Source organism: Hylobates moloch, unplaced genomic scaffold (genome assembly GCF_009828535.3).
Source record: "Hylobates moloch isolate HMO894 unplaced genomic scaffold, HMol_V3 SCAFFOLD_1, whole genome shotgun sequence".
Taxonomy (NCBI): domain Eukaryota; kingdom Metazoa; phylum Chordata; class Mammalia; order Primates; family Hylobatidae; genus Hylobates; species Hylobates moloch.
The window spans coordinates 81,224,183-81,250,311 of NW_026652276.1; the positions used below are offsets into that span (position 1 = coordinate 81,224,183).

General features: G+C 33.8%; 1 protein-coding gene across 2 annotated transcripts in view; it reads right to left on the reverse strand.

Annotated features, from left to right (window-relative positions):
* The window catches only part of PSMD14 (proteasome 26S subunit, non-ATPase 14), a 102,917-nt gene that overhangs the window by 24,014 nt on the left and 52,774 nt on the right, over nucleotides 1-26,129 (reverse strand). For both annotated transcript variants that reach the window (XM_032755574.2, XM_058441660.1), the window contains 5 exons: nucleotides 20,054-20,125; nucleotides 19,699-19,818; nucleotides 17,408-17,478; nucleotides 16,282-16,432; nucleotides 1,984-2,091 (listed from right to left, as the gene is read on the reverse strand). In XM_032755574.2, the coding sequence (XP_032611465.1) occupies nucleotides 1,984-2,091; nucleotides 16,282-16,432; nucleotides 17,408-17,478; nucleotides 19,699-19,818; nucleotides 20,054-20,125 (522 nt within the window). The remainder of the gene's footprint in view (nucleotides 1-1,983; nucleotides 2,092-16,281; nucleotides 16,433-17,407; nucleotides 17,479-19,698; nucleotides 19,819-20,053; nucleotides 20,126-26,129) is intronic.

The window sequence follows — 26,129 nt, forward strand, 5'->3', positions numbered from 1 at the left end:
CAGCATGTGAGCTGATGGCTGTTATCAGACTTTTATCCCTACTACTTGAAAGCTGGTTTAGGAGCAAGGCCCCTCTTAACACCAGCCAACTTCCCCTTCAAAATAAAAGACATGACATTTCTGAAAGGCTTCTGATCCCAGAGTTAAAGATTCTGCTAACATAAAATAAAATTCCATTACAGATATTACCATTCCCTTCAGGCTCTTCTGGGTTGCTTTCTAGCTTGTCTTAGAAAAATAAGAAAGTGTATTAAGGTGTGGCTTTGCTCTGTCACTTGTTGGCTTGGTCCCATTTGTGTGTTTTAGTATTGAAATTGTCTTAAAACTGTAGAGCACCCAGATAGATGTCATTCTGATGGGCACTATATAAACTGTGAAATAAATATATTTACAGGTTCTAACTGGAAGGCAAAACAAACTAGAATGAAAGGAAAAATAATGATGCCATAGTTGTTACATACACATGTTGTTTAACACAGGTTTGAAACCTGCTTTATAAGGTGCACTTTAAATTACAGGCTATAAGGTAAGATTAAAAAATACAAACTGGACTGGTATAGAAAAAACACGTTATTAATATTGATTACAGTCGATTTTTAAGGTTAAAAAGCAGTGCTTTAATTTTAAAAAAGCAATCTGCAACAGGTGGTGAGTGACTTGCAATTAGTAAAAACTTCTGGCAGAAACATACCATGTAGTAATCACAATGATCTTGGCTTGTGAGATGCTACTTAACCTTTTGCAAAAAATAATGAAGCAGTATGATGCTACCGGAGTTTATAAGAAAGGTCATTATCACAGGCTAAACAGGTCCAATAATATATTCTCTTGGAACATGCAAGTACAGGCTTGTCTGTACCCAATCAAAACCACTGGTAGCTTATTTCATACTCATTATACTTTGCAGTTTTCCTTGACTTCCATTTTTTTTTTTTCAAATCAACACACCTCAATCCTTTAAAACAAAACACTTGCAGTTCATTTTTCCGATAGTTAATAGTAATGCAGTAATAATGTCTGTTTAGTCCATGAATTTTGATGAAGATTTCGGATGAGTGACTGCCCCAAAATTAAGCATTTAAAAGTATAAAGTTATCAAAGTGTAACCAAGGCTTAAATCATGGTTAACTGTCAAAGCCACAACTCCCCAAAGACAACCTCATGACAGAGCAAGGTTTCAGAAGGGAGCAGCAATAGCTACTATAATGTCTTTGTTTTATGTATTCTACTTAACCAAACATGGTATTTCTGTCCTTTTAATTAATCTTTAGAGAAGTAATTAACTAGATAGACACAGACTGTGGTGCATTTAAAAACACATTTAAAATAATTTTTGCAGACAATAAAGATTTGTATAAAAACACCATGGCATGTGAATGATACAAAGAAAACAATCACTCAAGAGGATATTAAGTGTCTGAATACCAGTAACTGCAATTAGTGGTAATTGATTATCACAATAAAAAGCAAGACATAAACTCTCATCACAAGTAACATATGGATGTTTTTTATAGGATTTATTTTAAAGGTGGGTTTTTTAAAAAAGAACATTTTAAGTATAGGAATTATTTATAGGGATATCTTAAAATATACAGCAATTTCTCCATTGTTTTCTGCTATGAAAAATACCTACTAATCAAGCAATGATAATAGTTACATCCTTCACTGGAAACTCCTATTGGTCCTTCTCTATAATGTTAACCATGCAAAGCCAGAATGCTTTCAAGATAAAAGATCTACTATGCTTCCAAAAAGGGTGTCCTCAAATATGATAGGAAAATTTAAAGACCCCATTAAAAACTGACTCACATATGAGCAAATCTAACTTTTACAACAATATTTCCACAATTCTCTTTTAAAACAAAAGAAGATTAATTTGCAAGCAAATTAAAATGCTAAGAATTAGAACTTAAAAAGACTACTTATAGCAGGCTTTTAAAATTGAAAACAGAGTTTTAACACATTATCAAATATAGGCAATACCTGGATAGATGGCTTGTTTAAGTGACCCAGATTCGAAGTTGTTTGTCTTGGTTCATGTCCTAAGACCATCATATTAGCATTGATCAATCTGAAGGCATCAATAACAACCTGTAAAAATAAGGTGTCAAGTCAATTTTTTTTTTTTAAAAGCAAGTGATAATGCCAAGCAACAGTGGACAAGGCATGATCAACGTGCATCTGTTTCTGGACTATATCCAGAAAATCATTTAATTATAATATTAATAAAAAAGAACCTCCTGCTGACTGTGCCATCAGCACACCACCCTCTATCTTGTAATGTAAGGTGACACCAATTATTGCAATTTTCATGAAGCAGTAAAGAAAAAAATTAACTTTGCGTCTTTATTATTGAAATATGTCATTACTAAACTTACACCAAACAGCCTTCACTGGTGTGCATATGTTTGTCACCTAAATTTTACCTAATCAAAATGAATGACAGAGAAACTAAAACTGAAAGTGAGCACAAGTTAAGGGACCACATCTAAAGCCCAGCCCTGTCACATCAATTACACCACCAGAGTACTTGAAATGACAACAAAATTACAGCCACCAAGGCACTTGCCCATGTATTCTCTTCTACTCAGATACCTTTTACTTCTTGTGACTATGAAAGACTTTATACCTTGTCTGATGGCCTTAAATGTCCAAGCCACTGTCAAGTATAAAAGGCACAATATAAGAAAACCAAGGTCATCCACGCTTTAAGCCAAGAACATGGTATGGAATGATATGGTCCTAAATTCATGGTAAAGATATTACAATAGGTATATTCTTTTTGTGTGTACAGAAATACTTCAAATTCTTCTATGATACAATAACATCTGTTAGCTCTTACACATAAAGAGATTAACAAGAATCACATACTTGCTAAAGCTTTTCAACACTGTAAAGTTTTATGTAAAGTCATGTGACTTTAAGACAGATTGCCACTTTAAGGGAATTTAACTCAATAGATTTATCACATGAAACAATCTTAAAGCAAGATGATATAGTGAGTAACAGAGTATTTCTATATTTTGCCTTTAAAAGTGCTGAACGATTAAGATTTATCAATGTTTTAAAAGCTGTGTCAACTAGATTTGTTCTTATTTGTACAATTATTACTTGAGGATACTAAGAGATTAAAAATAGTTAAGCCAACCAAATAGAATCAAGTCTGAAAATTCTGTTTGTAATAAGTATTACTGTATGCTGTATGCTAAAGAACAAGATTTAAAGAAAGAAAATCACCCTGTGTAAAAGACTGCTGTGATGGGTCCAAAGACAATAACAAAAAATACACACCTAGACTAAAACATGATGACAAGTGAATCAGTCTAAGCTTCTGTCTACTCATTCAGCCTACAATATCAACTCTGAATTTTACTTTTATTTTGAACAGTTAACATTTTCCCAAAGATTCATTCCTCTTGCATCAAAATAAAGCAAAGTATCCCCAGAACATGAATTAATAGTTTGTGAAAACTTTTTTCTTTTTATACAATAACCTTAATCCACACTTAACTTTCATGTTTATATATAAATATGGCCTACATTGCTTATACTTAAAAATTTTTTCTAAACATATTCTGTTTTTTTAAAAAAGCAATAAAAACAAGTACTATCAGACATATTTTAGTCAGATGTTATCATAAATAACTTCAAACAATTGTTAAAAATATAGAAGCAAAATTTTCTCACACTCGTACTAAAAAAGAACATAAAATAAGATATAGTTAAAATGTTGGCAAAAGAGGAAGAAGGTGACCATTTTCCAAGATAGGTATATAACTTAAATACAAAATTAAGAAATGCCACCGTAACTATTAACAGTCAATAGTTAAGAGCAAAGCATCATTTTGGTCCATTTCAAGATTTCAGTAAATTCATTTGTGAGAGGGAGAAAACGCTACTACAAAATTAAGAAAATTTCATTATATATCACAACAAAATTCCTATATACTTTTTTATATTGAATGCTTTCAAACTAAAACAGCAGACAGCTATTTTACTTGTAGAAGTCTGTATTATTTCTCTGAAATATTATAAGCAGGTGTGAAACTTCATAAAAAGGAAATGAAAATACCAGTTAAGTAGATATCATGATCTGTTAAAAACAAATTTTTTAAATTTTCTTTAGAAACTAAGAGAAAAATTCAAGTACTTAATAAAATGACATGCTTTCATTGACAATTCCTGAGTAGCAATGATGGCCTATAGAAAATGACTACTTTACACTAAGATTAAAGGAATTTGCTGCCATCACTATAGCAACTGTCTTAAGGAAACTAACATGTTCAACAACCTGCAGACCAAAATTAGATTTAGTATGCAATAAAATATAAACATGGCAATATAGTCTACATTTTAATTTCTGTATAATTTTATAATTGCTTTTTGCGCTGTGAAAATAAGTGGATTTATCCTTTAGAGCAACCTATCAAAATAGATTCATTAATGTCCAGTGCGCTAATGAGCAATGGGTGAAGAAGGTGTTAATTATGCCACAGTAAGATTTAAAAAAAAAAAAGCCCTAGTGAGCACTCGATGGTGTGTATAAGCTGAAAGCGTTTCTCCATGTTTGTGTATTTACAGCATGATGCAATAGAATGACAGCAAAATGGTCACTCCATGGTTAAGAACAGAAATCTTAGATATAACACACTGAACAAAGAACTCCCAAGAATTAATTAAGGTATGGGTGGGTAGGGGAAATAATCCATTTTTTTGAGCTCTCTGAATTTTCTAAACAGTTCATTTTGTGAAGTATATAGACATTAAATTAGTTCAGTTTATATCTTATAAACTCAAACAGTAACTTAACCAAAAAACTTTACACAAAAACTATCTCCTTAATATATAATAACAAAAACCTCTGAGCTAAAGTATGAAGAATATTTTCAGGAATATGATGCTAGACTTTGAAAAATTCCTTTCCATGCTGGAGGCCTACATACTACATTGAATCTCTATTCACCCGCCTGACCATTTAATTTTTTCTGGTACAAGTGCCTTGAGACTTTTCAGAGGTCACTGCAACAGTAGACAGCTTATAACAAAACCATTAGCAGTTTGGCTAGCTTAGGGAAACCTCTTACTTTCCTTTTTTGTTTATTATCACTGCATGAATCTGCAGCATATGATAGTTTATAATTTCTCAGGCTTGTTAAATTCATGTTAAAGGTCTGTTTTCTTGTTGAATAAATTTTGTTCATATAATGCTGCCTATTTCATACACTCAGTCTTTAATAGCACCTTTGGTCTATGCGCAACTCACAGATCAAAACAGAGGACTAAAATAGGGGTTGATGATGCTATTTACATGTGTGATTCCTGCTGTCTTCTTGTTAGTAGCTTTAATATAATAGAAGACCTTGTCTGTTTTGTAATTAACACATCTTTACTGGAGAGATATTTGGAAGTGATTGCTGTGAATATACTGGTTAGTAAAATAAACACAATCACACACCACTTTCTGTTATCAGACAAATTTGTGAATTGTACACATTATACTCCAGATCAACAAACTGTGATATAACAGCCAAGTAGAAGACACATATTTATATAACCCTTTATTTTTCTGAAAATATGTATTCACTCTGACCTTGCAAATATAATTAGCTTGTGGGATGTGCAGATTTCAGTACCATGGTTGCTTTACTAATTGCAACTCTTGGAAATAGATACTAAATATTTGGAAGCTGCCAATACAAAATAAAAACTGCATGTTTTTTGTACATCTGTCTTAGATTATAAAAGCAAAATAGTTTTAAAAACAATATTGAGTTCCGTATTTATTCCAAGCATGCCCAAGGGTCAAGGATCTATCATTTCATTTTAATGATGAATCTGGTTTATTACTTAAAACTCAGTTTAATCCACAATTTTTTGGCTTCTTTCATGAGTAGAATACAGTTCATCCAATATGCTATTTATTTTAAAATTCGTGTTTTCATATCAACTGCTAGGTCACTGAAAGACTAGACTAAATTTCTAAAGCACCAATCTATAGTTCCCAATTTTTACATCCGAAGTAAGCTATTTTTAAGCAAAGCTCTTCAAATTAGTTTAATACAAAGCTGCTTTAAAGAAAAATACACAAACACTTCTGGCAGTAGCTGTAATTTTTTTGTCTCTCTCTTTTCAGTAGTTGCCTTTGGTCCAGTTGCACTTATATTACAGTCAATGACTATGGGTATTTACACAGAGTAGAAATAATGTTTTAAGAATTTATAATGCATTCATTTTCTTGAGCTTAAAAATGAAACAATCAGAATCTTCCATAACCTCAGGTCAGCTCACTATATATATAATATATGTATTATATGTTTACCTATATATTATATATAATAAAAATTATTCAGTTCATCATATATAGGTGAACATAAGTGAACTGAAATAATTTTTAAAATCTTGAAAAAAATTTTAAGACCTCAAAATCAATGTCAAACACTAAAAAGAAAAAAAGTAAAAATTCAGTTACTAGTTAGATTACATATTTTAAAATATAAAACCATCACTATATAAAGTAAATCTCTAAATGATTATAAAAATGAAAGGTGCGGAAAGAAAGGCAACACTCAACCCATATCAAATACTCTTTATCACCTAGAAATGACCTGTTATCAACTGCTTAGGTTGTTTCTAGATTCTTTAAAAATTAAGAGTGCATGTGACCTGGGAAGTACTGCTGGGGTTTGTGACCATTTCGTTACTTCTGCTGCCATGCACTGCCAGACATCTATAAGAGAAAAACATCTTATGTCTCTTGTAAGCCCACAGCATAAAAAATTCAGAGAAATCTTACTTTTTATGCCATTTCCAATGAAAAGCACTAAGAACTAAAACTGACTCATGCCAAATGCATATCACTGAATTGCTGTGATTTCTTAGTCTCAAGTTTGCAACACGGAAATTATTTATAAAATGTCAATTTTAGCTCTGGAAAAGAAATTCCTATGTGTATGTACATTTTCTTTCTTCATCCTCGGAGAATTGCTTACTGTAGCTAGAGATCTGTAGTACAACTTCAGTATATTGGGAGAAAAGGGGGATGGGGTGTAACTTGCATAATTTACTTTTTTTGACAAGTGAAGACATGCATCAAAATTCAAAGAGTAAATCCACAAGTTTTGAACATATATGCTTTAATGAAAACAAATCGATCTTTAGAAACTAGTATGGTAAAAGGTAATTAGACATTTTTAGATTCATGAAACACTGGGAAAAGAATTTACTTAAGTTATAATAAAAATAAAGTTTCACAGAATTTTTTTCAACATATGCATGTAGTCAGTATGGTGTAGAGGTTTAAATGCTTGAGGCACTCTGGAGTCAATCCTGCCTAAGTTAGAATTCTGGGTCTATCACTTACTAGCTAAGGGACCTCAAACAAGTTATTTAACCCTTCAATTTCTCCATTTGCTCATGAATGATGATGCCTCATAGACTTGGTAATAAAATAATACTATAGTTTTCAGTGTTACTAACTGTGGCACTGATGGAGTTGCCCAGCTCAGATCTTTCAACAGAACCTGCTGTGGAGCGCATGACTGACTCACAACCTCCAGCTTTTACATCTTTGGATCCACTGGGCATTCACACCAGGTCATACTTCTCCTGGGCAGCTCCCAGCCAACAACTGAACACAGCAGTGGTACTAGAACCTAGCCATTCCTGCCAAATAAGGGATTCCTCCAAAGGCTAATTTTGGCTCAAGGACTCCCCAGCAGCCTGGCTGAAATTTTCTGAGCACTAGCTGCAGTCTGTGGCTCTTCTACCCAATCTACCTTCACTTTCTCCTTTGCAGGGTCAAACCTTCACTGCTGTCTGAAGGCTCTCCCCTTTCTCCAACATGGGTGTCTCCCCCAATAAATCTCTTGCATGTCTAATTTCATTTTGGCATCCGATCCACAGAAGACCCAAACTGATACAGTTAACAAAGCAGAAGACTGCTATCATGAAGAGTGTTAATATTAGAAAAAAGTTACCCTAAAAATCAAGTTATAACTATAAATTTTGCATCAAGAGACACCTGACATATAAAAAAAAAAAGGAAACTAGAGTGACACTTTAAGATGTATTTCCTTAGGGAAATTCCTAATTACAATAAGAAAGTGTATAGTTGTACTGAAGGTTATTATCTGTCTTTTAAAAATGACTGAATATGCCTAAAATCTTGATACTATTCCTGCATGATCGGTGTTTCTAGACTCACAAGTGACAAATAAACAGTGAGCTTAAAATTGAACTCCTCAGGGGACTACTAATAAGCTACAAGAGACTATCACCTATGGGTCACTAGTCTGATATCAACTTAAGAGTGTCAATTCTATCTAGTGGCTACTCAGCCTACATAAAATGGAACCAGTGACTTCAGATCCCTTTCTAGTGGAGAAATTAAAACAACTGGTTTGCCTGTTGGCAATTCCATATAAAGCACAGGAATAAAAGGCCCTAGAGAACAAAGATGGGCTCAACTTTGTTAGCATGGCAGTAGAGCATGTGGATGAGACTAAAGGACCTATATACATTGCTTGTGCTGTAACACCACATTCAAAGAAAAATACAAAGTATATCCACTGGAATACTATCTCTCAATAGGCAAAGGCATTGTAGTAGGAAACATATGTAAAGGCCAATTACTTTGCTGTGTATCACTTTTGTGTATTTTTATTTTGCTTATCAATTAAATACTATATAGAAATTATCTTGCTAATCCTCTCAACAACCAAGTGTAGGTATTAATATTATCAATTTATGGATGAGGAAACTGCAGTGTAGAGAATTTAAATCAATTAAATGAAATGACACAACCAGTAAATGATATCAGTATGATTTGTACCTATACAGCATGCCAAAGCCAGTACTCTACATCATAAAGCTGTTTGTTATAATAGCTGTCCTGACACAAAACCAAGAAACAACTACTACTAGGTTAAGTTATACTCAACAGCAAGGTTTGTGTCTCATTCGTCACTGAATATCCATTCTGTAACAGAGTAAGTGGCACACAAAATACAGTGCAAAATAAATATCTATTGAAATGAAAACCTCAAAAAAAAAAGCACTTTTGGTTACTATGCTATAGAAATTTTTACCACTTATGTTTATTTTTCCTTAAAGGAAAAGAAAAGAAAAATATCCATTATTTATAAACAAAATCTAATCAGTAGCTTGTTAACAATATAGTCCTTACTTATCACTGCTCAGTTCTGAGTTCATGAAATACTTTTTTGTGATATGCTAAACTGAGAAACTGATAGAGCACTGACTTGTATTTAATTTGGATTTAAAACTACATATGGTAAAACTATCTGGAAAGTGAAACGTGGCTGTAAGCATCTATTAATCAGCTTATTAGTAGCCTAAAAATCACAACTGAGAGATCAATTATGACTTTGAAGAAAATTTACCACTTCATTTTTACCCTCATAAGAAAATTACAATGACAAGAAGACGTTAAACTTGACAAAACTAAGTCGCAGGTCCAGAAATATCCTCACAACTAACAATGGCTAATGTCACATCTAGAATGTAATCTTTAAAAATTAAAATATATGGGTTCTGAAAAAGCCTCTCAATCAAAGTCATAGTTTCCACATTTCCACTTGCTGGTACAAAACTGGCATTAAGGACAGGGAGTAAATCGTATTCTTCTCTATAACTCCAATGTACTCTTGGCACAAAATAGTGATCAACAAGTGTCTGTTGAACCAATGACCAGGGATAATTAGATGACTACAGACAGAAAAGCATTCAAGAAGTGAGAGTCAATAAATAATATTCTTACAGGTAATGAATGATGTATTTTTACGGAAACAGTTGGATTCAAACTAATTTGAAGCACATTACATCATTCAAAATGCACAGCAAGTAGTAAAGCATAACAAATTAGCTCAGAGATTATATTATTAATATAGAAGCTCCAGGTTAAAAGAACTCCATAGGAGCTCTTACCTCTATATACGACTTATGCTCTTAGAATTTTAAAAGTAAAATTATTTCTACATACCTAGCTGACAATTTTTTATATCAGCTAAATAAATGTGATAAACTATTACATGTTATTCTATCATAAATAGTATACGCAAATTAGTACCTATAATATTTTCTTAGGTGTCCTCACAAGATCTGAGAGTGTTATAAAACTTCGAACTGATAATAAGAGTGAAAGACAGGAAGCAAACAAAAGATAATACAGTAACAAAACTTGTTCCAAGAATACCTTGGAAGGGTATGCTCACAGAGCTATGTCAGGAATGGAAATAGATTTTTTTATGTATTCTATTTCCTATTTTTCTTTTTCCACCTGGAAAACTAGACAAAGAAAAGGGGTGTGTACAATTTATGATTAGGACTACCCAGCCCTAGCTAACACTCGTGGGATACTGATCAAAAAATAATCTTACAAATATAGCAGCTATGCTAAATATCTTTTCCTACTTTTAGTAGACAAATGACTATTAAACTTGAACTCTAGCTCTAATTTTACAGGGTTCAAACTGATCAAGGATAATGTCCATGAGTAAACTGGCTAACTGACCTTGTCAATCACACATTCCAGTCATTTAATATACGACTCTATGCTGACATATAAAAAATTAATAAATGTCACAAAATTAACTGCAGTTTTTTGGATATGCTAAAAGCTAAAAAAATAGAATTGGTAATGGCTGAACACTGACGCAAATTCATTCCTCGATTTTATTTTATAAACATTTATTAAAAAACTATTGCAACGCACTAAATTCCAAGATATGAATTGGTATCTCTCCTCAAAGAAGTCTCACTTTTGTGGGGAAGACAACACAGACAGATGAATAAAATGCAAAATGGTTAAGTGCAATACATTAATCACCTAATAGGCCCAAGTTTCAAAGTAATATATTCACTTCCTTTTCATCAGCATGCCCAAGGAAAACATCTTAGAAAATGGTAAGTGCTAAATAAAAGTTGGCCAATCAGAAGAGTATTCCTGGATTAGTTAGCATGCACAAAATATAAGAAGGGAAGTCTTCATTTCTTTTATAGTCATTACCATATTCCTAAATGTAGCAAATTAGAGATTAATTTATGGGCTTGTTCTTATCAAAACTTGCAGAAACATTCACATTCTATTTTTTTAATATTCTAGTTCTTGATCCTTTTAAGTATGAATTATGTTAATCTTCAGAATAAAGTATCATTTATTGCACACCTCCTAATATGACATGTGTACTCTAATCTCTACATATATTACCTCATGATAGTCATAATGCTATGAAATAGGTACTAAGACTCCTGTTATATAGATGAAAAATCTGAAGCTCAAGAAAATTAGGTAAGGCTTGTTCAAGGTCACACTGTAAAGAGGAGATAAAAATGGGGATTTTAATGCAGGCCTGACCCCTAAGTCTGTATTCTTCATTATTCTATGTCCTCTCTCTCTATATGAGAGAGAGAGAGAGAGAGAGTATACATATATAATACATATATTATATATATGTATTATATATATAATATATGTATATTATATATATTATATACACATAGATATATAAAATAAGAAGGTCAAAACAAGACTACTATTTGAGTAAACTGAGTACTTAAAAACCTTCACCATCTTAAAACTTTCTAATATAAAATTTCTTGGAAAAGTAAAATATTTGCTACCCACCCCTGAAAGAAAAGACACAACCTTCTAGATATCTGAAAATAAAGGGTATGCTCTTACAACATTCATTCACTAACTTTTTAATTTTTTTAAAAATTAGAGACGGAGTTTCATCATGTTGCACAGGCTCATCTCAAACTCCTGGGCTCTAGCGATCCACTCACTTTGACCCCCCAAAGTGCTGGGATTACAGATGTGAGCCATGGTAACTGGCCACATTCCCTAACTTTCTTCCCGTATTTGTATTTATTCTCCAAAGCCCCATCTTTTGTAAAATGCTAGTTGTTTAAACAAATTAAAACCAATCAAACCACTCATTTTACATTCTAATATCTGTGGAAAAAAGAATGAACAAAGAGGTAAGTACCACTTGGAATGATATTGTTTCTACATTCTTCCCATGCGGAACAAGCTCCTCTTTTCTGAGTGATGTTCTGCCTACCCCTCAAAGCTCAACCCAAGCTTTATCTACTTTGTGCAACCTACAACTGATTTCTCCCTTCTTCTAATTTTAATTTGCATTTACTGTGTTTGTTATACAGGTAATACTTTATTGTATACTGGCACATACAACATTCTGAATAAGTATTTGTTGAATTATTTCTGTCTCTAGCAACCAATTTAATACTTACAGAAACAAGCAATTTCAGTATATTTTGTATCAGTATGCAATGTAGGTTTATCAGTATATAATTGGCAGAATGAGATCTTGCTCACTACTAACACTAAATGTATATAATTTATCTTCTCAAAGAAGACAAAGACCATTTTTTAAAATTCATTTTGCATCTTAGAATCATTAGCATACAGATCAGGTATACTTAAGAAATACCTGCAGATAAGCTGACCTGCAGTTAGATAAACATCACATTTTTTAAAGTCCATTGAGTGTTTTGATCAGATTAAATAAAAATGTTTCAAGAAAACCTAACCAGTGGAAGACACATTTGGACATAATTAGTCATTCTTTTTTTATGTTTTCAAAACACAGAACAGACACAATGATTGTTAGGAGTTAGTTAGCTGGTAATAACTGAGCATTTTACTAACAGGAACCCCATCAAGGAAAATGAGTTCTCTAAAGCAGTAATGCTTTTTAATAAATATATTACAATACCCTAATTAAGTTGTATGCTAGTTTTATGATTTTGCCCAAAGTGACCATTCTTTTTGCCTCAAGAAAGAAGTATAGTCACATTACAAGTTGAATTAACTTCTAAATTTGCTGCTGGATCTGGTTGTGGGCTGAGTATACGAGATAACAAAACATTCAGCAAGAGGTCCCCACTGTGCCACTTGAGAACTAAAGTTTAAAATATGTAAATATGTATATTTTACAAATGAACTAAATTCTGCAAGCAGACCTTATAAACTATTTCACTGATTAGAGCAGAACTCACTGGTAACTTCTGTGAGCTTACTCTCCATTTAAATTATGAATGCAATTACCATTGATTTTCACCTGTACCATTTTAAAACATTTATAGTACTGTACAATATGCAGAGGGTTACAGATTCTTTATCATATAGTGTATTTCATTATTTATGTTGATTTCAGTGTTTACTCCTAGGGATGTCAGAAAAGTCAACAGGAATAAGTCTAAATTGTTTTTTAAAATTAATGGAACAGCACATATTAAAAAATCAATTAATATATAATACATAATATCTACAGAAAACTATGGAGAACTTAAGAGGAAATGTACACTCTTTCCCCTGACTTATGCTGAAGAGAGTGACACCTATCCACAGTAACTTAAGGAATGGCCTCACAATAACCTCTGTTATTCATTTTGCATTCTGCAGTTACTCTGAATATATCATTCATAATGGTTTAATATTAAGGAATTAAAGAGCCATTAAAAAAGCCTGAGCCCTGAAATTTTACAGAACTGGATTCATACCTTTGTTCTGCTGCTAACTCATGGTCTGACTTTGGCAAAGCAATCTCCTTGGCCCTGATTTTGTTTTTTTAACCACTAATAACATGTAATGGTAACAGGGTCTATCTTTAGGATTATAACAAAGAATAAATGAGATAAGTTGAAATGGTTATTCACAATACCTGGCTCACAGCAATTATTCAATAAAAATATAATCAAGTCACCATAAAAGAAAATCAAACTATTGTGAATGAATTGAGATTACCAAGAAAGAATCCAGGCTTATCTAATTGCTCAAAGACAGAAATACTGGAATTTATAAAAATGGAAATAAAATGTTCAAGAAAGTGGTTTTATAAAAAGTGAACAGAGACCCAACTTAAATCATTTATATATAAAATGTCATTTTAATTCTTGATCTAATCATTGCCTTACTAAATATTTTGACAGCTTTGATAAATCACACACAGGAAAAGGGAGAGGGAGACTCTTACACTATTCTTCATTTTTATAAGTTTATATTCCTAAGTATCATGATTTAACTAAAACACTAAGGATTTACTAGCATTTAATCTGATTCATAGTGATGAGAGGACTTGACACTGAAAGAACCATAAATTACAATCAAACTCTGACTCCTTAAAGATGAAGTAGCATTACTGACAAAGAACTGGATCCTTACTTCAAGAGATATAATAGTATGAATCTAGACATTAGGTCCAACAAGTGATACAAACCATCAATGATAGATATTTACACTAAATTTTTTCAAAAAGATTTCTTCCTAACATACAAAAGTAGACAGTGATACATATGATTTCACAAATTTTAGATATATTATTTTTTAAAAACTAAATTTAACATTAAGATATGTGACACATGCATATTTTTAAATGAAATTCATCATTTTAATGTAAATTACAATTAATTAGAAATAATGAAAATTCCAATATTATATAATACTTAACCTAGGTTTGGAAACTAAAATTGCCATTTTAAACATTACAAAAGGATAACCAAAAATAAAATACATACTCATTTATTTACATTTACATTTATTTACTCTATTTTGAGAATGCGTTCTTTCATTGTGTTTAAGTTTATACTTTCCTTTTTCAAAGCAGCCACCATCACATGAGTCAAGATATCATAAAACCTAAGTTGAACTAATACTACAAAATAGAATTCTAATTATATTTAAAATTAAGCTTTAATTATTACTTGTAAATATTGTGGTAGGGGACTTTATTAGATAATTGTTGTATTTGTAAAACAGTAATCATTACTTAAATGAATTACTTACGAGTTACTAAAAAGGTACCTTAAAATAGAGAATTAAACTTAAGAGGTATTAAATATAATTCATAAAACTAATAACAATCAAGGATTTTTCAACCTCTTTTATCTATATGTTGAGTAACAACACATATAGTTAAAAAAAGTAAATAAATTGAAATATAGGCATATAGCAAGAATCAGAAGCTATCCATTCTGAATGGTCTAGTATATCAGTTTCTATTATTGTTTTTGTGGATAGTTTTTGCCTCTGAAAAGCTAAATCACACCTAATAGGATCATGATTTAGAGAAGACCTCAATTTTTATACACGATAATGATATGATGTCAGAAAACATTCAACTTCAAATTTATGACAGATAAAAACTCCATATTTTAACAGCCATGTTTAGTTTGTCTGCTGGTGAGCAGATATAAATGTAATCTGCACTACTATCAAACTCCAGGTCTGATAGATAACAAGCTAATATTTATTTCTAAGTGCTCTAAAAATTATTTGTAAAACCTGCATAAAAAGGATTGCATAAATATATTGTGATTTTATTTTAACAATTATTCTACACTACAATGGAAGTACATGCTCAAACAAGACACCTCAGCAGTATTTTAAAGCAGTAACCACCTAGCCAATTTCTGTATGTTTTGTAGTTTTTCTAATCCACTCTCCCTGTGGTTGAGCAAAATCGAATTGCCTCTCACATTTGCAGACAGCTCTGTGAAGGTGATAATAGAGCTGCTCCCTGCTGTCATGAGGCAGGAAATAGGAAAATGGCATATGGGGCTAGAAAGAAAGAAATAAAAAAAAAAAAAAAGAAAGAATGAATGAACAAAAAAAGAGAAAGAGAACTAAACAAGAACAAAAGGGGTTTCAACAAAGAACTATAACCCAATATGCTTTGCAAGTTAATCTGTTTTCAGAATTATTTAGCATATTTAATCATTCATTTGCGTCCTCACTCCAAAAACGTGAATAGTTGATACCAAGTCTTTGGGCAAGTTTTCATTGTCTAAAATATTTGGAAAACACACCTCCAGAGTATGTCCTGGACAATGTCTGCAAAACAATGCCCTTTAAATAGATTTTTAAAATGTTGTGCCAATTTCAAATTCATCATTTGAAAATAAAGGTGAAGCAATGTTTATTTAAATATTAATAAAATGTTTATAGCAGGCTTTGAGTATGGTTTAACTTTCCTACTTTTATGAAATTCAAAAAATTTAAAGATAAATATTCATGACAATTACACAATAAGTGATTAAAGAAGAAATCTCTAAATAAATTGCTAATAATACCAAGACACAGTTATCAACTTGTACAGTTTTTTTGTTTGTTTTTTAAGTAAACAACCAGCAGCTTTCTGTGTAATTAAGAATCCTGCTTTGAACAAAATGGATTTTTATTTAATGTATCTGTAAACAGAATGTGGCAGTAGATGGCAATAAAGATAGAATCTACTCTACCTTTCCTTTTACACTCTGAATGGGATCCACAACCACTGCCACAGCTCTCTCCGACAAGGCTTCAAAGCTCTGCTGAGTGTTGATATCCACACCAGAAAGCCAACAACCAAAGCCAGGGTGACTGTGATACCAACCAACAACCATCTCCGGCCTGAAACAAAGAGGGCATTCAGATGCTCCGAACAGAACAAGTAATATATTTATGATATGAAAAGAAACAACACACGGGGTATAAATTAAGAAGAGATGAAAAACACACAGGTGTGAAAAAGCACCATTAGAAACCCTGAAATTGTACACCATATTATCCAGAAAACATGGAAATGAATATGTGTGACAAAGGAGTGCTATCATTAAGAGATGCATATTAGCAGTGGTAGATAAGGCTTTCAGTTTTTCACCTTGTTACCACAGTTTCTCAGAGCCAGTTTTTACCCTTTCAGCATTCAAGTAAATATCTACTCTTTAACTCCTTAGCTCTGGGAGTTGGATTTTCCAGGCACAGAGTACATTTTTAACAATGGACACCAGGATCCACTGTTGTGAAAGGATTAAATATCAATTAAACCAGCAGTAGAACTAGGAACTCAGTCAAAAACCAATTTGCACTGTTCTGCTCAGCTGCTGAGCCTTTTGCTAACATTAATTTTGAAGTTGTTTCCACAGCAGAAGAATTTCAGCAAGAGAATGACAACTATTGAGAGACTTGGTCTGAGGAAAAAACTTTAGAATATTTGGATTATACTTTCTCTGTCTTTAAAACTATGCCTACAAACATAATTAAATATTCATAATCTCATTCAGTTGCAACTCTCAAATACATGGAACATACAAGCTCTTTCAATTATAAGTGACTAGACAGTAACTCCATATGCTAAACAGAGGGAAGCTACAGCCCAAGCTTACTACGTGACAGTCAAGAATTTTAACATGAGGCAGTTCTCTGATGGGCAAATATCTCTGGTTCTAAAGGGAAGATATACTAGACAGGCGGTGCATGGCACTGATATTTACAGATACATGACCACCTTTTCTAGAAATGACATTGATAAACATCTATAACGTTGAGGTATGTTTCTATAAATATTTCCCATTATTTCTTTAACTGATCATTTAAAATGCTTACCTTCCTGTCTGCTTCAACATATCCAACATTTTAGCTTGGAACACTGGATCAACTGCCTCCACACTGACACCCTGATTTAGAAAGAAAGAAAAATTATTAATTTTTGTAAATTTGGAAAAAAAAAAAGCTTCCCTATGTATATTATTTGGGGTTGCCAAAATCATTTTATAGGTTTTGATACCTACATTTGATACCTACTCAAGTCATTCAATTATAAACCTCATACCAATCAAGCTTCTAAAATTGCCAACTACCAAACTGCTGTTGGCTAACGAGTTAAGCCAACTTTCAGGATTCTTTAAGAGTATATGGCCATTGCTGTGTATATGTTTACCAGAAATACGAAATAATTGAACCAACCATAACTATTGGCTAGACCTATCTAGGCAAGCATACTTCCTAATGCCATCCTATCATAACTGATGACTAAAATGAGCCTCATTCAAAGTTCTACAAATATTCAGCTATCATAATGAAACAGCCTCAAGTCTCTTACATACAGCATTATTTTGCTAGTTCAACCAAAATAAGGTATTTGAACAAGGAAGAATTAAAAGGTTTAGATCATCTCTCTGGGGATAGAGTACTGTCTTTATAGCTCTCAAGGCTTTCTTCTAACCTCAGCAATCTAAATCTAATGTACTTAAAGAAACTAGTTAACATAAGCACTTCCTTCCCACCAAAACAAACACTACGCATATTGAGTTCCAACAGAGAGTACATCCTCAAGAACAGGGGTATGCAATCTGCTGCTTATAGGCTAAGAATGTTTTCGGTTTTTTTCTTTCTTTTCATATATATACTTTAAAAGGACTGTCTTAAAAAAGAAGAAGAATATGCAACAGAGACATATGTCTTTATAGAAAAAGTTTACTGACTCTGGGGTCAGAAGAAAAACTTTCTAATTCTATGACACTAGAAAATAGAATTAGAGTGAATATAGGGATCAAAATCTTTTATTTTATATTGTCTAACAAGCATTTACATGTAAGTAATGATACTAAAGCCTAAGAATGATGTATTATAATGGGTATCTACGTAAGTACCCATAACATATATAAGTTAGTTTTATGTGTTTCATGTAGCCTAATATAAAAAAATAGATACAAGTAATAAATAGCCTAAGATTTAAATCTAAACCTTTGGTTAACGTGTAGAGTGTTTCTCTATTTCCAAATGTATAAAATAAATATAATGGATATCGAGATGGATAAAATCAGTAGATCCAAATTAGTTTACCTCAACAAATTCATCTATTTAGAGAAAACTTTATATTATTTTAAATATACTGCATTCTGTAGCAAATATTCTATTTTAAATGCTTGTTTTTAATATACATACTATATACATTACAGTACTTAAAACTGTAATTTGTTCTCTAGCATCTACCTTATCAAAGTAAACTTACAGAGCTCCGAATAGAACAGCTTTATAACAACAATTTCTTTAATCCTTCTTTTACAAGGCTCAGTAAGAGAAATATTGCCTAGCAAAGAAGAAATATCGCTTGGAAAAATACATGCATATTTTTCTAAGCAAACAGGTGAGAAGGATATATGTGTTATTTTTTTGGAAGGTAGATGGAATGGTTATTGTTTTTTGGCTATTTTCTTTCAGTCAAAATGCACATCTATCAACACAAGTCTAATGCATCAAACAAAAAGGCAAAACAAAACAAACATCTCTAGAAAGAATAATGTATTCTATACAGGTAATTTGTATGGAGTACGGTGCATATAAGCAAAATACCATGCCTGGGAAAAAAATACTCAGGTTTGCTATTGTTTTGTTTTGTTTTGTTTTGTTTTGCTTTAACTTAACATTTTAAATAAGAAAAGCTTAAAAAGTCATTCATCACCATATATGGAACATTTTTTAAATGACATATTTCAAAACAATGGGAACAAAACATAAGAACTAGTATACGTGAGTTGAAAATCTAAATAAGAGAATCTCAAATCTTTTGAACACTTGGTTCAAAATCAAACTAACACTCTGCTATTATAGGGTAAGTAACTTTTAAATTCAGTATTTTACACCAGTTTAAGCTGAAGGATTGAGAAAAGAAATTTAGCATTAGCATCATTCAGTTTGTAGACCTATAAGAAGTTATGCTGCATTTTAAAGATTAATGATTTAATTCAATACAATCTAAAAATTTCTATCAAACTTATGATTAATTTTTCCTATTGGAAAGAGAAAACGTAATATGATGAGAGTTAGTTTGCATAGGAAAAGAAAAATGAAAAGAAACACATTTACTTGCAGCAGGCAACCATAAAAGTACTCACTGTTCCTGACTGTGGCATAGCAAACACATCAATCACTCTGACGGTATAATCATCAACAAATTCTCCAAGCATCAAACCCATAACTTCCATTGGAACTCCAGCACGGCCATGTTTTAACATCTGTAGAAAGGAAGAGATGTGGACACAAGGCAAATTTCGTTGAGGTCTCTGGTTCCTCTTTATAAAACAAAAACCAAATTTTGTTCCAGTGAAAATAAAAAACTCCTTTTATAAATGTACTTAAAACAATAGCTTATTTATGTCTGAGAGGATTAAGGTGACAAATATTTCAAAGTAAAAGATACAGTGAAAGCAACAGAGTTCTCTAAAGCAAGTAACTACATTCATTACTTACTTTTAACAGTGCCAGGGAAGAGATATAGACTTGTTCTGCTGTGTCCACTGCAGGAGCATCTGTAGGTGGCCCCTAGAAACAAATACATCAATTATTATTAAAACACACACAGAGTTTATGAGTTTAAAATTCAAGTTACATGTGGTATAAACTTGATATTTTTTAAAATAGTTTTGAAAAACATGTCAAGTATCCTTTGATTTGGCTACGACATAATCAAAACACATTTGCAAATATCAAACCTGTAGAAAACAGGTAAAACTTAATACTAAGCCAAGGGTCTAATGGACATAAAGTTTAAGTCTTTCAGCAATGCCAATCTACCTTGGCTACAGCATGGCTATAATGTACCAATTAGCCACATTTGTTACCACAGTGTGTGTATGTGAAATGCTGCTGGACTAGCACAATTAACTAAAGCATCGACACAAACAGCAAATTCTCTGAGCTTCTTGATTTTCAGCTAAAGACAGCATGTATTAATAGATTAAGGCTATGGGATTCCTCTGCAAATTCATCACTACAGTGGAGGAGAAGGGGAAAGAAGACTTCTAATCCCTGGGTGAAGGAGCTGTGAACAACATCCTCTGCATGTCCCTAATGAAGCTGTTCCTCTCCCCCTATACAACAAATTTAACACAATTGCCCCAGGTGTGAACAAACCAGTTGAGACAGGTATAGCTGATGTGAAAATACTTCCAAAATCCTAACCACTACCTTTAAAACAAGTATTACTAAGGAAGACACTATGTTTCTCCTTTAAGGATTGTATCTTCTTCCTGAAAGGAAGCAAACTTCTCTTGACTATAACATTCAGCTGCACAAGGTAACTGACATATAGTTCTTACACTCAAGATACCTACAATCTTATAAATGTGATTCTGCCCCACAATTAGTGCACCTAGAAAGCTTCTTGTTTTTTAATATTGGACAATCTGGGAAATTATAATGAGATATGAATTATAATTGCCAGGTCGTGTTTTGCTTAAAGTTCCCTTTCCCTGACAATAACTCTATTACAAATTAGGTAAACAACATGTTACCTTATCCAAATTGTAAGCCATGTTCTGTCTCCCATTTATACTTTTACATACTGAAAGTAAAAAATGGCTTTACATTCCATACATATAGGTCTATGTGTACTTTGTGCTTGTGTGTGTGTGTGTGTGTGTGTGTGTGTGTGTGTTAAATTCTATTACTTTGTATTGTTTTAAAAGTTCATAATATTTACTAGAAGCATGAAGTATAAAAGGTTCTAGAATAAGTTTTCTCTAAATAAAAGAATTTTGTTTTTATTTACTTTTGTTCAAAGTGGTGAGAAAAATCAAGTCCCTCAAATTTAATTTTCACCATAAATGCCAGGCAATAAAGTTGGAAACTGACCAAATTCTTCATGTATTATCACCTAATGCAGTTTTATTGCTTATTTTTCAAATAGCTAAGATCTCTTTCAGAATGAAAACTCTACTAAAGTAATAACAGGCCAAAGCATCTTGCTGAAGTCATCATATAAACCTAATTTTAGTGGTATGATAATTTTACTCATTTCACTTAGAAAGTTAAGAAAGATTAAGGAAAAGGTGAGGACAACAATAAATTAGTTGTGATTAGAGGTTTGGGGGAAGTAGTAGCAGCCTTAAAAGGTTAGGATAATAATAAGGTTTCAGTTCAACAGAAGGAATTGATTCTGGTGATCTACTGCATAGCCTGGTGACTACAGTTAATAAGAATGTATATTTCAAAATAGTTAAAAGACGATTTTAAATGTTCTCAGCACAAAAAAAAATGATAAATATTGAGGTGATGGATATGTTAGCCTTATGTGATCACTCCATAACATACATATTTATCAAAACATCACCCCCCACCAATATATATATAATTATTTGCCAATTTAAAATAAAATCAAAGTAGAAAAATAGGTTAACGAACACTGTATTCATAAAATTATTCCTGGATTCAGAGCAACCTTAAACATTACATATGGAGAAAGAAGTTAAACTGGTATGTTGACTGTAGCTTTAATACAGCCTTTCTCAACTTGCCCGAAAATATTTTTTTTTTTAGAAAAAAGGGAAATAAAACATCAAACCATCACCAAAATGCATTACTGAAAGAATCCAGAAACTATTTCTGCCATCAAAGAAGGAAGAAACACTATTTTGTTCAATATTATATATATAACCAGTACCTAGAAAAGTGCCTGGGCCATAGTAAGAACTTAATAAGTACTGATTGAAAGAATGAATGAATAAATTAAGGTACTACTGCAAGGCCACGGAACAGAAAAGAAAAATACTAACTAGAGTTACCTTGAGAGACAGGAAGCAAGTCACGTGTCAGTGGCCTTTCTTCTGATTCAGAAACATACTAACTCACAATGGATTTTCTTCTGATTCAGAAACATACTAACAAGAAAGCCACGTACTAAGAGAAGACTGTGCAGCTGTTTATTGTATGAGTGCTGTTTTATTTTTGTTTTTTTTTTTAGACGGAGTCTCACTCTGTCGCCCAGGCTGGAGTACAATGGTGCGATCTGGGCTCACTGCAACCACCGCCTCCTGGGTTCCAGCGTCTCTTCCTGTCTCAGCCTCCTGAGGCGCTGGGATTACAACGGCCACGTCACCACGCCCGGCTGATTTTTTGTATTTTAGTAGGGACAGGGTTTCACTGTGTTGCCCGGGCTGGTCTCGAACTCCTGAACTCAGGCAATCTACCTGCCTTAGTCTCCCAAAGTGCTAGCATTACATTCATGAGCCACCGCACCCAGCCATGAGTGCTGTTTTTAAAACAGCAGCCAGTGATACTGCTGCCCCTTTCACTATTGTGGGCAAGAACTAGAGAAGGTTGGTAGCAGTGAAATGCTGCCAGAGAGAGAGAGAAATCACATATAATACACTGTCAATGGGATAGATACTAAAGACCTCGGCCAGCAGTGACTATCTAAGGCTGTTGTTTTCCTACATGCTCACCTGTTCAGAATAGCAAAAACCAGGCAACAGAAGAAAACCCCATTAAAGACTCGAAACTGAGCTCAGAGAGGTATGTAAGAACATGAACAGCTGATTCACCAAGTCAATCCTAAGCCAAAAGAACAAAGCTAAATGGCATCATGCTACCTGACTTCAAACTACACTACAAGGCTACAGTAACCAAAACAGCATGGTACTGGTACCAAAACAGAGACATAGATCAATGGAACAGAACAGAGCCCTCAGAAATAATGCCACATATCTACAACTATCTGATCTTTGACAAACCTGACAAAAACAAGCAATGGGGAAAGGATTCTCTATTTAATAAATGGTGCTGGGAAAACTGGCTAGCCATTTGTAGAAAGCTGAAACTAGATCCCTTCCTTACACCTTATACAAAAATTAATTCAAGATGGATTAAAGACTTACATGTTAGACCTAAAACCATAAAAACCCTAGAAGAAAACCTAGGCAATACCATTCAGGACATAGGCATGGGCAAGGACTTCATGTCTAAAACACCAAAGCAATGGCAACAAAAGCCAAAATTGACAAATGGGATCTCATTAAACTAAAGAGCTTCTGCACAGCAAAAGAAACTACCATCAGAGTGAACAGGCAACCTACAAAATGGGAGAAAATTTTCGCAACCTACTCATCTGACAAAGGACTAATATCCAGAATCTACAATGAACTCAAACAAATTTACAAGAAAAAAACAACCCTATCAAAAAGTGGGCAAAGGACATGAACAGACACTTCTCAAAAGAAGACATTTATGCAGCCAAAAAACACATGCAAAAATGCTCATCATCACTGGCCATCAGAGAAATGCAAATCAAAACCACAATGAGATACCATCTCACACCAGTTAGAATGGCCATCATTAAAAAGTCAGGAAACAACAGGTGCTGGAGAGGATGTGGAGAAATAGGAACACTTTTACACTGTTGGTGGGACTGTAAACTAGTTCAACCATTGTGGAAGTCAGTGTGGCGATTCCTCAGGGATCTAGAACTAGAAATACCATTTGACCCAGCCATCCCATTACTGAGTATATACCCAAAGGATTATAAATCATGCTGCTATAAAAACACATGCACACGTATGTTTATTGCGGCACTATTCACAATAGCAAAGACTTGGAACCAACCCAAATGTCCAACAACGATAGACTGGATTAAGAAAATGTGGCACATATACACCATGGAATACTATGCAGCCATAGAAAATGATGAGTTCATGTCCTTTGTAGGGACATGGATGAAACTGGAAACCATCATTCTCAGCAAACTATCGCAAGGACAAAAAACCAAACACTGCATGTTCTCACTCATAGGTGGGAATTGAACAATGAGAACACATGGACACAGGAAGGGGAACACCACACACCGGGCACTGTTGTGGGGTGGGGGGAGGGGGGAAGGACAGCATTAGGAGATATACCTAATGCTAAATGATGAGTTAATGGGTGCAGCACACCAACATGGCACATGGATACATATGTAACAAACCTGCACATTGTGCACATGTACCCTAAAACATAAAGTATAATAATAATAAAAAAAAAATGTGACAGTGGTTAAAAAAAAAAAAAAAAGAACATGAACAGCTGATATTGGGGGAGGGGGGCCAAGGCAGGGCTGGGTAGAGGAGGGTGTGGCCCCTGGCTAAGGCACCACCACCGGGTCTGCACTCATGGACCTAGGTGAAGGTATTTTTGTTTTCCTGCCCAAATGTTGAATTTCCAAGACCACCCTGGCCTGCCACTCCCCCATGCTGTGTCTATTAAAACTCCCAGACCCTAGCAGGCAAAGACACAAGTGGCTGGACATTGAGAGGAACAGAACACATCAGCAGAAGACACTGGCAGCTGAACATGAGAGAGGAGCACATCAGCAGAGGGACACACAAACGGCTGGACGTGGAGAGAAACCACCGGGGTAGGAGCAAACCAGCACGCAGGCAGGCCATCAATCAGCAGAATGAAGCAGGGTTTGGCCAGGGCAGTTGGAGGACAGCGTCCTGACTCCAGTGGAAAACCATCTCCCTTCTGGCTCCCCCATCTGCTGAGAGCTACTTCCACTCAGTAAAACCTTGCACTCATCTCCAAGCCCATGTGTGATCTGATTTTTCCAGTACACCAAAGCAAGAACCCCCAGATACAGAAAGGCCTCTGTCCTTGCAGTAATGCAGGGGGTCTAACTGAGCTGTCTAACACAAGCCACCTATGGATGGCTAAACTAAAAGAACACCCTGTAACACCCACTGGGGCTTCAGCTGTAAACATTCAATCCTAGACACTGCTGTGGGGTTGGAGCCCCATAGCCTGCCTGTCTGTATGCTCCCCTAGAGGTGTGAGCAGTGGGGCACTGAAGAAGCAGGCCACATCCCAATTGAATGCCCTGTGAAGGGGACAAGGGAACTTTTCCCGTTTCACAGCTACAGATCAAAGATGACCCAATTAGCTCCCAAGATGAGAAAAATGTGGGGCTGTGGACCATCTACATACATTATCTTTTGGCAAACACTCCTGGGGGTCAGTATTCTGGTGATTCAAAAAGAAAGTCACCTAAATATAGGAATCATGAACAAAATTTTAGAAAACTATTTAACATCAGTAAAACAGAAGTTCCTTATCTTTGAAACAGAAAGCTGGAGGACAGACCAAGATAAAAAGATGAAAAATAATTAAGAATTAAAATCACACTAGGAGAAACAAGGGTAAAAGTATTATAACAAATTTAGTTCAGTGATATACAATATAAATTTCTAGACGTCCCAAAATGTACAGTAAAAAGTTAGAGATGAAAACTTTTAGAAATATAATAAAATTAGAGCAGCAGTCTCCAACCTTTTTGGTGCCAGGGACCGGTTTCATGGAAGACCATTTTTCGAGTTTTGGGGCCGGGAGGATGGTTTTGAGATGAAACTGTTCCACCTCAGATCATCAGGCATTATAGATGGAGCATGCAACCTAGATCCCTCACATGGGTGTTCAAAATAGTGTTTGTGCTCCTATGAGAATATAATGCTGCCACTGATCTGACAGGAGGTGGAGCTCAGGCAGTAATGCTCGCTTGCCTGCCGCTCACCTCTTG